Source organism: Neodiprion fabricii, chromosome 2 (assembly GCF_021155785.1).
Source record: "Neodiprion fabricii isolate iyNeoFabr1 chromosome 2, iyNeoFabr1.1, whole genome shotgun sequence".
In the NCBI taxonomy this organism is placed as follows: domain Eukaryota; kingdom Metazoa; phylum Arthropoda; class Insecta; order Hymenoptera; family Diprionidae; genus Neodiprion; species Neodiprion fabricii.
The window spans coordinates 18139267-18152137 of NC_060240.1; the positions used below are offsets into that span (position 1 = coordinate 18139267).

Sequence of the window (12871 nt, forward strand, 5' to 3'; positions counted from 1 at the left end):
ATCTACCGCAAATTTTGTCGTCTCAAATTTCTTGACCGCAAAAAAACTGTGTGTAACGCTCTCTTGCTAATTTTTTTTTTTTTATTTATTTTTAACTCTAATTACTTATACAAATCAGATAACTTTTTACAGTCCATCATGAACGGGAATATGCAGCCCTACTTGGCTTCGGATGTTCGCACGTTGACATGATCGGACTTCCGGATTTTTACGGATGTCTTGTGCGGAGTGCATGTATGTCTTAAAATCGGTTGGCAGTATTCTAGCATCCGGAATTGCATGTTCCAAGTGTGCACCGGTTACCAGACGGGGCCTACACACGGCAGTTGTCGAGGATCCTGGGGAATCAGATGATGTTGACGATGAACGTATCCGTGGAAAATACATCTATTTGGAAATGCCTCATGATAATAGGGCAAATGACCGTTTGCAGTGGTCCCCGAACAGGCCGGAGTTGACGGGGCCGCAACCGGTACCGACGTAAGATGTGACCTCCTCAAGCTCCTCGTCGGGCTCATTGTCGGACAAAGTTTGGGTACCCCTGCTGCGGATCCTGAAGTACCTCAGCTGTTTCCGCTGCAATTGCCGCTTCCAATATTTGTAGTCTGGGTCTCCTCGAATGTCCGTTGGCTCCTTTATTTTAGGGATGAAACAATCCGATTGTGGTACAATGTAGTCCTCATAAATCGGGGTGGAACATCGCATCTCGGTTGGCTGTTGAGGGGAAGAAAAAAATCATCATTAAATTCGACGAATTATTGAAGCAATCCAACAACGTCAAAATGACAGCGACAATGACATTTACTCGTTGTGGAACTGTCCTTTGAATTGTCTAAGACAGAGAGTCTCTATCTTGTCTCGCGTTACTAATACCGTCTCGTTATGCTTTATCATTTGATTTCAAGACGTATTTCTCAGGCTCGAACTCAAGTCACTCACTTCACCCACCAGAATTATCTGTCATTTTCCTACATACTCTCAGAGCACGGTCTTATAGACAGGTCTGGGCACTCCGAACCCCTTCCTATATAATCGGCATCGGCACTAGTTTTCGGTGAGGACAAATCATGGCCCCGGTGCAGTAACTGGGGTACTTTATCGGACACCACGGTGCATAAGCAGGTGGTGGTCTAGCGGTGGGTTTTTCGGTTAAGCGGATATCTTGTAAAAAAAACAATAAAAAGACGAAAATAGAATACGTAACCAGTTGATAAAATCGTTCGAACTATTACCTCCTATGGTGTACACTGTGACGGGTTTTGAGTCCGCACGAATAATGTGGGGGGGAAGAGACAATAAGAGACGGGGCGGATGTAAAAGGTAAAACTTGGTGTGTGTATTTGTGCAAAAGGGGTCGACTTAAACTAAGAAAGATACAAAAGGGTTGTAGACTCGAACGGGGGCTGATCACGCCTCAGCCCTTAGCGTTACTTAATATTACTTACAGGTAGGCGCGGGGGGGGGGCGGGGGGGGGGGGTGAGAGTGGGTGAGGTGCCGGGGAATGTGAAGCCGGGAGGGTTGGTATTGCGAGGGGATGGGGTGGTGGAGTGTGACGTGGAGTGTGAGGTAGAAAGGGTTGGTAGTGCGAGGGAAGGAGCAGATCGGCTGTAGAATGCAGGCTAACCTGGTGTCGTCGGCGTGTGTGTGTGTGTGTCTCGAGGTATGGTGGAGTGCGGCTGGGTCTCGCTGGTTCCTGGAGTCGTCGGCGTGCGTGTAGCGGGGTGTGTCGGTGTGAGTGTGGTAGTTTCTCTTGTTCTTTCTTTCTCTCTCTCTTTCGCTCGTAACCTAGGCTGCTCTGGTCTGCTTGCTGTCACGGCCGTGATCGTACTGCTCTTGGCGCTCGGCTCTGCCGAGCGTCGGGGGGGCTTCGGTTATGTTCGGGCCTTTCCCGACGGGACAGGACTTACCCGTTCGGCTCTTCCCCGCGGGTTTGGGGTTTGTTATGACTTGCACTCTAGGTGCAACGTCACAACTCCCCCCTCCCCACGCGAGGCGAGGCCTATAGGGTGAGCCGGTTTCGGTGACGGATTTTGTGGTCATTTCGTCTGTGTATTCTCCTTTTGTTATTTCTGTTGTTTCTGTGTTGTCTGCTCCGATCTGTCGGGGATAAGGGATGTAGGTTGGGTTGTATTTGCGGGGTGTGTGTTTGGTGTGGGTTGTGGGTTGTCTTATATCTACTTATTCTACTTGGTCTCTTGTGTCTTAATCAAAATCATGTTTTTTCTCTTATACAAACTTGTTCTATTCTCATATTATTTTGTACTTGAATTTTTGGTTTTGGTAAGGTGGCTCTCGTCGGTGTGGGTCTTGGTGAGTTATTGCGTTGTTCTTTGTACCTCGTGGCTCGTGGTTGCTTCTCCCTTCTCTTCTCTCTTTTTGGGTTGTGTTCTGTTTCTTTGGCCTCCGTCTGTCGTTGTTCGTCCGTCGGTTTGGTGTTGTTAGTGTATTTGGTGTTTTCTGTTTTGTCCCCTTTTTTTGTATCGTATTGCGTCCCGTGTTGTGTGTGCGTCGTTGTTCGTCCGTCCGTTTGGTGTTGTCAGTTTGTCTAGTGTTTTCTGTTTTGTTTTTTTTTCTGTTTGCGTATTGATTTTCGTTTTTTGTATCGTTTTGAGTCCCGCGTGGTGTGTGTGGTTGGTTGGGGTGTTTGTGTATGTTCGACTGTGTCCGTGAGTGAGGTGGTGTCGGTGTTACTGTTTGTGTCGTTGTCCGTCGTTTGTGTCTGTAGCGTGCTTGTGTGTGTGGTTTCGATGTGTATGACTGTTTCTGCGCTGGAGGTGGTGGAATCTGTGTCGCTGTCGGTGTCTGGTGTGTTTGAGGGTTGTGTTTTGTGTGGTGCTGTTAGATGTGTGGTGTGTGGTTGGCGTGTGAGGTGCCGGCTTCTGTTTCGTCAGTGTTTGTGCGTTCGTGTGCCCGTCTGGTCATGTATCTTTCTCTTTGTGCTCGTAATTCGTCGTCCAGGGTGCTTGCTGATTGTAAATTTGCAATTATGGCTATTATTTCGGGGGGTGGTCCTGTGTGTTTTTTGTATGTTTGTTTTGTCTGTGTCGGTTCTGTGTGTCTGTCCATGTTGGCGAGTGTCTGTAAGATCCTGTCTTCTGTTGTTTGTGGTCTCGCGAATCTGGTGTGTGCCCATTGAGGGGGTGATGCGGGGAGTAGTGTGTGCCATGGTGTTGGTGTGGATGTGGGGCGTGTGGTTGTGTGGGGTGTTTGTTTCTTGGTGGGTGGGTGTGTAGTCGTGTGTGTGGCTGTGGTTCGTGTGGTTTGGGTAACTGTTGGTGGGTGTGTGACAATTTGTGGTGGGTGTGGTGTGTCTGTGTTAGCTTGTGCAGGTTTGTATGTGTTCTGTGTATTTTGTGACCCGGACCAGCCCGTTGCATTTCGGGCATTGCCTTGGTCCGGAGAGTGTACTTGTGTGTGTGGTCATCGGTGTGTGTGTTTGTGAGTGTCTCTGTGTGGCTGTGGGTGCAGTGGTTGTTATGTGTGTTGTTGTCGTGGTGGTCTGTGTTACCTTTATGTATGTGGTGGGTGTCGGTAGTACGGTTCGTCGGGTCTCAGTCTGGTGTGTGCCGTCGCGTCCGTATCTGTGTGGGTGTGGGGCCTGTCCTGGTGTTTGCAATAGTGGTGTTCTTTCTGTCTGTGTTGTCGTTGTCGTCGGTCTCGTCAGTCGCAGTGTCATCAGGGCCGGTATTTTTGGTTGCTGCTTTTCCATGTTGTGTTTCTGTGGGGTGAATACACATGTGAGTTTATTTTCGGGGTGTGTTATCGGGCGTGGTTCTTCTATTGCTTATTTGATTATGTATATAATTTTAGGTCTTCTATGTGACATTTTCCTATGTTTTTACCGCTTTCTGTTGTTAATTCGTATATTGTGGGTGAGACTTTCCTAGTGATTATGTATGGGCCTATGAGATTTTAACTTAACTTTGCTGTCGTTCGTTCTGGTCCGGATGAGAGTGTATGGTTCTTTTTCAGTACTCTGTCTCCTTCCTTGAATTGAATGTCTCGTCTTCGTAGGTTGTAGTAGTGTGCTTGTTTTTCGTTTGCTTCTATTAAGTGCCTCTGTACTTCGTCTCTAAGTATTTTTAGTCGTCTCAAGTGGTCTGTCCATCTGTCTGTGTCTTGTAATTCTATTTCGTCGTCGTTCTCTAACTGATTTCTTAGACATTGTGTGGGATTTCTTCCTAGGTTTAAAAAGGCTGGTGTGTGTTTAGTTGATGTGTGTGTACATGTATTGATTGCGAATTGTAAGTCTTGTAAGTGTATGTCCCATTCTGTGTGGTCGTTGTTTACGTAGGCTTGGATCATTGTTTTAGCGGTTCTGTTGACTCGCTCTACGGGGTTGGCTTGTGCGTGGTATGGGGGGATTGTTGCGTGTCTTGTGTTGAATTTTTGTGTCAGTTCGCGTATGAATTTGTTTATGTATGGCGTGCCGTTATCTGTTAGTAGTATGCGCGGTGTACCCTATCGTGATATTACGTGTTAGTGGAATGTCTGTTCTACTGTTCTGGCGTTTGCTTTGCGTATCGGTATGATTTCCACCCATTTAGTGTATAGGTCTTCGAACACTATGATGTATTGGTTTCCTTTTTTTGATCGTGGGAGTGGGCCTATGATGTCGGAGGCTACTACTGTCCACGGTTCTTCGATAATTCTAATGCCCATTAGTCCTGCCGGTCGCGCTTGTGTTGTTTTTGTTCTTTGGCATGTGTCACATTTTTTCATGTAGTTTACTGTGTCTCTGTACATCCCCGGCCAATAATATTTTTTTGCTACTCTTTGGTATGTCTTTTCGATCCCTAAGTGGTCAGCTTGTGTTACGTCGTGGTTATCGTGTAGTATGTTTGTTATTTTGTCTTTGGGTATGACTAGTTTCCATGGGTTTGTGTCTGGTAGGAGGTTTGAGTGTGGGGGTTAGGGCGGTGGAAGTATAGTTGATTGTTTCTGATTCGCCACGACTCGTTTTTCTCTGGGCGTGTTTGTACTTGTGTCTTCTTGTATGTGTACCACTTGTCTGTCGTGTCTTCTATTGTGTCTATGAGTTCTTCGTCTTCGTGTCGTCTTGAAAGTGCGTCTGGTACGTCGTGCATCGTGCCTTTTCGGTGTGTAATGTCAAAGTCGTATTCTAATAGTTCTAATGCCCATCGTGCAAGTCGGCCTGTGGGGTTTTTTAATTCTCTAAGCCACTTTAGTGCGTGGTGATCTGTAATAACTTTGAATTGATATCCTTCCACGTACAGTCTGAATTTTTTAATGGACCAGAGTACCGCCAAACATTCTCTCTCAGTTGTCAGTATTTACGTTCTGCCTCGCTTAGCGCACGGCTAGCGTAGGCTGTGACATGCTCTTCGTCATCGAGAGATTGTGTTAGTACGGCACCTATCCTTGTTCCGCTAGCGTCTCTTTGTAGTGTAAATGTTTGTGTGTAATCTGGGCATGCGAGTGTGGGTGGTGATGTGAGTGCGTGTTTGATTGTGTTCATTGCGTTTTCTTGTTCTTCCCCCCAGTGCCATTTCTGGTCTTTTTTCAGTAGTCGTGTTGGTGGTTCTGTAATGTGTGCGAAGTTAGGTATGGAGCGTCTGTACCATGATGCCATGCCAATTAGCCTCCGTAGTTGTTTTATTGTTTTTGGGCTTGGGTAGATTTCTATGGGTTGTGTTTTGTCGGGGTCTATGTTGTGATGTTGCACCTAGAGTGCAAGTCATAACAAACCCCAAGCCCGCGGGGAAGAGCCGAACGGGTGAGTCCTGTCCCCTCGGGAAAGGCCCGAACATAACCGAAGCCCCCGCGACGCTCGGCAGAGCCGAGCGCCAAGAGCAGTACGATCACGGCCGTGACAGCAAGCAGACCAGAGCAGCCTAGGTTACGAGCGAAAGAGAGAGAGAATCCTCCCCTCGCAATTCCAACCCTTCCGACCTCACATTCCCCGTCACCTCCCACACTCCTCTCCCCCCCCCCCCCCCGCGCGCGTACCAGTAAGTTAGTAGTAAGAAACGCTAAGGGCTGAGGCGTGATCAGCCCCCGTTAGAGTCTACAACCCTTTTGTATCTTTCATAGTTTAAGTCGACTCACCTTCCCCGATCGCAACGCATGTACAACCTCCCCCCCTTTCGCGAATACACACACTAAGTTTTCCCGATTATATCCGCCCCGTCTCTAATTGTCCCCCCCCCCCCCCCCCATATTATTCGTGCGGACTCAAAACCCGTCACAAATTGGCGCCCAACGTAAATTACCCACATTTTTACCCCAAATCCGAACAATTAAGAGACAAAACATAAGAATAAACGCTAACAAAGTACACATAGGCTCACGAAAATTCGAATAAAGACAGTTGAACACACACACTACCAAACACGATACACACAATGGCAGACCAAGGACACAGAGAACCGCAAGGCCTAGCGCGCGAACACATGGACATACACACACCCGAACGCAACCAAAACAACTCGACACAGAGCGAGCCGCGCGCGACACGAGATCAACAAACGCCGACCCAACCGCAGGAAATAAATATACGACGCACGATAAATTCACTAAACGCAATAAATATAATCGATGCAGCTATCATAGAGAATACACACAATTTACATAGTACACAAATTCAACATCAAGAAAGCTCAGAACCAACAAATCCCACACAAACATACGATACAATCCCAACACCTACACACACGCAAACTAACACGGTAACAACCAATCAAACGAACCGACACTTCACAGGAACAGACACATTTTTAGCCACCAACACACGTAACACACGACTTATACAAAACCTGATAGACCTCGGAGCATCACCAAGCGACAGAAACGTATACGAAGATCCACACATATACAGCACACAGTCAATGCAACCCACAAACACAAACCACACACCAAACCCGAACAGTACATACTGGAATCAGCCAGCAATGGCAATGAAAACAATACATACATGGAACATAAAATACTCAGGAAACACAAACGAAGACATAGACGAATTTTTACAAAATCTCCGCGACTACCAAACGGGTTATGAAATACACGATACACAATTAATCAACAACCTCAGCCCGATACTCGAAGGTGACGCAAAAAACTGGTACAGATTAAATAGAGGCAAATGGCGAACACTGGAAGAATTCGAAAGAGACATTACACACGCATTTCAAGACATACAACTTAGGGACAGGCTGGAACAAAAAATCAGAAACTACGTACAAGGACCGACACAAAAAATCACACAATTCCTAATACAATTTAGAACACTACTATCACAACTAAAACCACCATACCACCCACGAACACAATTAGACTTGGCATACTGAAACATGAAAATAGAATACAAGGCATACATAAAACCATACGACTTCGCGAACTTCGACCAACTGAAAATGGCCGCAAAAGAATGGGAAGCAAATATCGAATGGGAAAACACGAGACAAACAATATTAAACAACAACACACACCCGCGAGAAACCTACACACACCAAACACACCACACACAATACATCCCATACAAGTACACACAAACACAACCCCGCCCAGCAATACTCCCAACACCAAATATACCACCGGCACTCACAGACAACATACGACGAAACCAAACAAACCAAAACACGCAACAGACTCGATACCCCGCAATCACGTATAACTCACCGCACTACACTCAGCAACAAACACAAACGAACCCAAACACAGGCACAACACCACGCAGATGCTTTAACTGCAACCAACCCGGACACTTCAGATGGCAATGCACACAAACACAGAACCAGGGAAACGAGTAAGGGTTGACCCAGCAAGGGTGGAGGGCAACCCCACAAACAACACAAACACACCCGAAACAGTAGCACCTACAACAGATAACAACAGAACGGAAAATATGTTTCACATCAGAATCGAAATACACGGTCACAAATTTAACGCATTAATAGACACAGGCGCAACACACTCATACCTAGGCGCAGAAGTAATACAAATACTACACAACACGGACACACAAATAAACGACACACCCGACAGAACAGCTACAATGGGAAACGGAACACAGGTGACGATAGAAGGAGCAGTAACACTCCCAATTCGCCTCGGCAACATAACAAAAAAAATTAATTTCGGATTAATACCAAACTTAGGCTCGCAAGGTATCATTGGGAACAGCGACTGAATAAGATTTGGAATACTAATAAATTATGGAAAAAACACATGGTCACTGATAGACGACCCACAGACACACTACCACATGCAAGCTAGACCACAAGAACTACCAACACCACTCAAAGAATACATACAAATACATCAAACACGAGAAACACGACACCAATCAACACAAACACGCACAAAACAAGCAAAAGCAGCAGAAAAATTAGGAGCAACGAAACAACAAACGAACCCGAAAACAACAGAAGGACACGAAAACACAAAAAAAAACAACCATGAAACAAAAACCACTAACACCAACACTACCCAGCACAAAGACACCACCGGAAAACACCCCCCAAAAAGACAACCCACAGAACACACAAATCACTAATCAAAAAATCATACCCACAAACGCACAAACAACAGATGACACACAAACCGACAAAGAAACCGAACCACAGATATGCGCAGGAATACGAGAACTCACACAATCACAACACACACAACTACAGACGACAATACAGCAGAAAATCTCAACAGTACCGGGCCAACTCGGCCTAACACACCTAATTAAACACAAAATAGACACACAAGGACACGCACCCATAAAACAAAGATACTATATGGTATCACCAAAAATTAGCGAAGCCATCCACACAGAAATAGGCAAAATGCTAAGAGAAGACGTGATAGAACCATCAGACAGCGAATGGTCGAGCCCAATTGTTATGATAAAAAAACCAAATAACACATATCGCTTCTGTTTAGACTTTAGAAAAGTAAACTCAGTATCAAAAAAAGACGCATGCCCGCTACCATACATGACAGCAATATTGGACAAACTACGGACAGCACAGTACATATCAAAAATCGACTTAAGCCAAGCATACTTCCAAATACCACTCGACGAAGACAGTAAACACATAACAGCCTTTACAGTCCCGGGAATGGGGTTATTTCAATTTAAAAGAATGCCATACGGACTGACAGGCGCACCGGCGACATTCCAAAGACTACTAGACAGACTCATAGGCCCAAAATGCGAACCATATGCATTCGCATACTTAGACGACATAATAATAGTAATACAAACATTCGACGAACACTTACAAAGACTAGAACAAATACTCAAAAGAATTACAGACGCGGGACTAACAATAAACCCAGAGAAGTGCGAATTCGGATGCGCACAAGTAAAATATCTCGGATACATAGTAGACAGACACGAACTACACATAGACCCTGACAAAACACAACCCATCGAAAACTACCCAAACCCAAAAACAATAAAACAACTACGGAGACTAATTGGCATGGCATCATGGTACAGACGCTTCACACCTAACTTCGCACACATTACAGAACCACCAACACGACTACTGAAAAAAGACCAGAAATGGCACTGGGGGGAAGAACCAGAAAACGCAATGAACACAATCAAACACGCACTCACATCACCACCCACACTCGCATGCCCAGATTACACACAAACATTCACACTACAAAGAGACGCTAGCGGAACAGGGATAGGTGCCGTACTAACACAATCTCTCGATGACGAAGAGCATGTCACAGCCTACGCTAGCCGTGCGCTAAGCGAGGCAGAACGTAAATACTCGACAACTGAGAGAGAATGTTTGGCGGTACTCTGGTCCATTAAAAAATTCAGACCATACGTGGAAGGATATCAATTCAAAGTTATCACAGATCACCACGCACTGAAGTGGCTTAGAGAATTGAAAAACCCCACAGGCCGACTTGCACGATGGGCATTAGAACTATTAGAATACGACTTTGACATTACACACCGAAAAGGTACAATGCACGACGTACCAGACGCACTTTCAAGACGACACGAAGACGAAGAACACATAGACACAATAGAAGACACGACAGACAAGTGGTACACATACAAAAAAACACAAGTACAAACACGCCCAGAGAAAAACGAGTCGTGGCGAATCAGAAACAATCAACTATACTTCCACCGCCCTAACCCCCTACACTCAAACCTCCTACCAGACACAAACCCATGGAAACTAGTCATACCCAAAGACAAAATAACACACATACTACACGAAAACCACGACGTAACACAAGCAGGACACTTAGGGATCGAAAAGACATACCAAAGAGTAGCAAAAAAATATTATTGGCCAGGGATGTACAGAGACACAGTAAACTACATGAAAAAATGTGACACATGCCAAAGAACAAAAACAACACAAGCGCGACCGGCAGGACTAATGGGCATTAGAATTATTGAAGAACCGAGGACAGTAGTAGCCTCCGACATCATGGGCCCACTCCCACGATCAAAAAAAGGAAACCAATACATCATAGTGTTCGAAGACCTATACACCAAATGGGTGGAAATTATACCGATACGCAAAGCAAACGCCAAAACAGTAGAACAGATATTCCACTCATACGTAATATCACGATGGGGTACACCACGCATACTACTAACAGATAACGGCACACCATACATAAACAAACTCATACGCGAACTGACACAAAAATTCAACATAAGACACGCAACAATCCCCCCATACCACGCACAAGCCAACCCCGTAGAGCGAGTCAACAGAACCGCTAAAACAATGATCCAAGCCTACGTAAACAACGACCACACAGAATGGGACGTACACTTACAAGACTTACAATTTGCAATCAATACATGTACACACACATCAACTAAACACACACCAGCCATTTTAAACCTAAGAAGGAAATTAAATCCCACACAATGTCTAGGAAATCAGTTAGAGAACGACGACGAAGTAGAATTACAAGACACAGACAGATGGACAGACCACTTGACACGACTACAAATACTAAGAGACGAAGTACAGAGGCACTTAATAGAAGCAAACGAAAAACAAGCACACTACTACAACCTACGAAGACGAGACATTCAATTCAAGGAAGGAGACAGAGTACTGAAAAAGAACCATACACTCTCATCCGGACCAGAACGAACGACAGCTAAGTTAAGAAAAAAATTCATAGGCCCATACATAATCACTAGAAAAGTCTCACCCACAATATACGAATTAACAACTGAGAGCGGTAAAAATATAGGAAAACGTCACATAGAAGACCTAAAATTATGTACATAATCAAATAAGCAACAAAAGAACCACGCCCAATAACACACCTAGAAAATGAACTAACATGTGTATTCACCCCACACAAACACAACATGGAAAAGCAGCAACCAAAAATACCAGCCCTGATGACACTGCGACTGACGAGACCGACGACAACGACAACACAGACAGAAAGAACACCACTATTGCAAACACCAGGACAGGCCCCACACCCACACAGATACGGACGCGACGGCACACACCAGACTGAGACCCGACGAACCGTACTACCGACACCCACCACATACATAAAGGTAACACAGACCACCACGACAACAACACACATAACAACCACTGCACCCACAGCCACACAGAGACACTCACAAACACACACACCGATGACCACACACACAAGTACACTCTCCGGACCAAGGCAATGCCCGAAATGCAACGGGCTGGTCCGGGTCACAAAATACACAGAACACATACAAACCTGCACAAGCTAACACAGACACACCACACCCACCACAAATTGTCACACACCCACCAACAGTTACCCAAACCACACGAACCACAGCCACACACACGACTACACACCCACCCACCAAGAAACAAACACCCCACACAACCACACGCCCCACATCCACACCAACACCATGGCACACACTACTCCCCGCATCACCCCCTCAATGGGCACACACCAGATTCGCGAGACCACAAACAACAGAAGACAGGATCTTACAGACACTCGCCAACATGGACAGACACACAGAACCGACACAGACAAAACAAACATACAAAAAACACACAGGACCACCCCCCGAAATAATAGCCATAATTGCAAATTTACAATCAGCAAGCACCCTGGACGACGAATTACGAGCACAAAGAGAAAGATACATGACCAGACGGGCACACGAACGCACAAACACTGACGAAACAGAAGCCGGCACCTCACACGCCAACCACACACCACACATCTAACAGCACCACACAAAACACAACCCTCAAACACACCAGACACCGACAGCGACACAGATTCCACCACCTCCAGCGCAGAAACAGTCATACACATCGAAACCACACACACAAGCACGCTACAGACACAATCGACGGACAACGACACAAACAATGACACCGACACCACCTCACTCACAGACACAGTCGAACATACACAAACACCCCAACCAACCACACACACCACGCGGGACTCAAAACGATACAAAAAACGAAAATCAATACGCAAACAGAAAAAAAAAACAAAACAGAAAACACTAGACAAACTGACAACACCAAACGGACGGACGAACAACGACGCACACACAACACGGGACGCAATACGATACAAAAAAAAAAAAAGGGGACAAAACAGAAAACACCAAATACACTAACAACACTAAACCGACGGACGAACAACGACGGACGGAGGCCAAAGAAACAGAACACAACCCAAAAAGACAGAAGAGAAGGGAGAAGCAACCACGAGCCACGAGGTACAAAGAACAACGCAAAAACTCACCAAGACCTACACCGACGAGAGCCACCGAACCAAAACCAAAAATTCAAGTACAATATAATATAAGAATAGAATAAGTTTGTATAAGAGGAAAAACATGATTTTGATTAGGACACAAGAGACCAAGTAGAATAAGTA

The 12871-nt window shown here is 45.5% G+C and overlaps 2 protein-coding genes across 2 annotated transcripts; one reads left to right on the top strand and one right to left on the bottom strand.

The window, feature by feature from the left end:
- Positions 1-402: 402 nt before the first annotated feature.
- Positions 403-4306, bottom strand: LOC124174720 (mucin-5AC-like). The gene is made up of 5 exons (XM_046554131.1): positions 3977-4306; positions 3510-3719; positions 2875-3343; positions 2238-2458; positions 403-714 (listed from the first exon to the last, which is right to left on the bottom strand). The coding sequence occupies exons 1-5, from the start codon at positions 4304-4306 to the stop codon at positions 403-405; spliced, it is 1542 nt and encodes a 513-aa protein (XP_046410087.1).
- Positions 4307-11330: 7024 nt separating this feature from the next.
- Positions 11331-12201, top strand: LOC124174723 (integumentary mucin A.1-like). Its single transcript, XM_046554134.1, has 2 exons — positions 11331-11531; positions 11698-12201. The coding sequence occupies exons 1-2, from the start codon at positions 11331-11333 to the stop codon at positions 12199-12201; spliced, it is 705 nt and encodes a 234-aa protein (XP_046410090.1).
- The last annotated feature ends 670 nt before the right edge of the window (positions 12202-12871 follow it).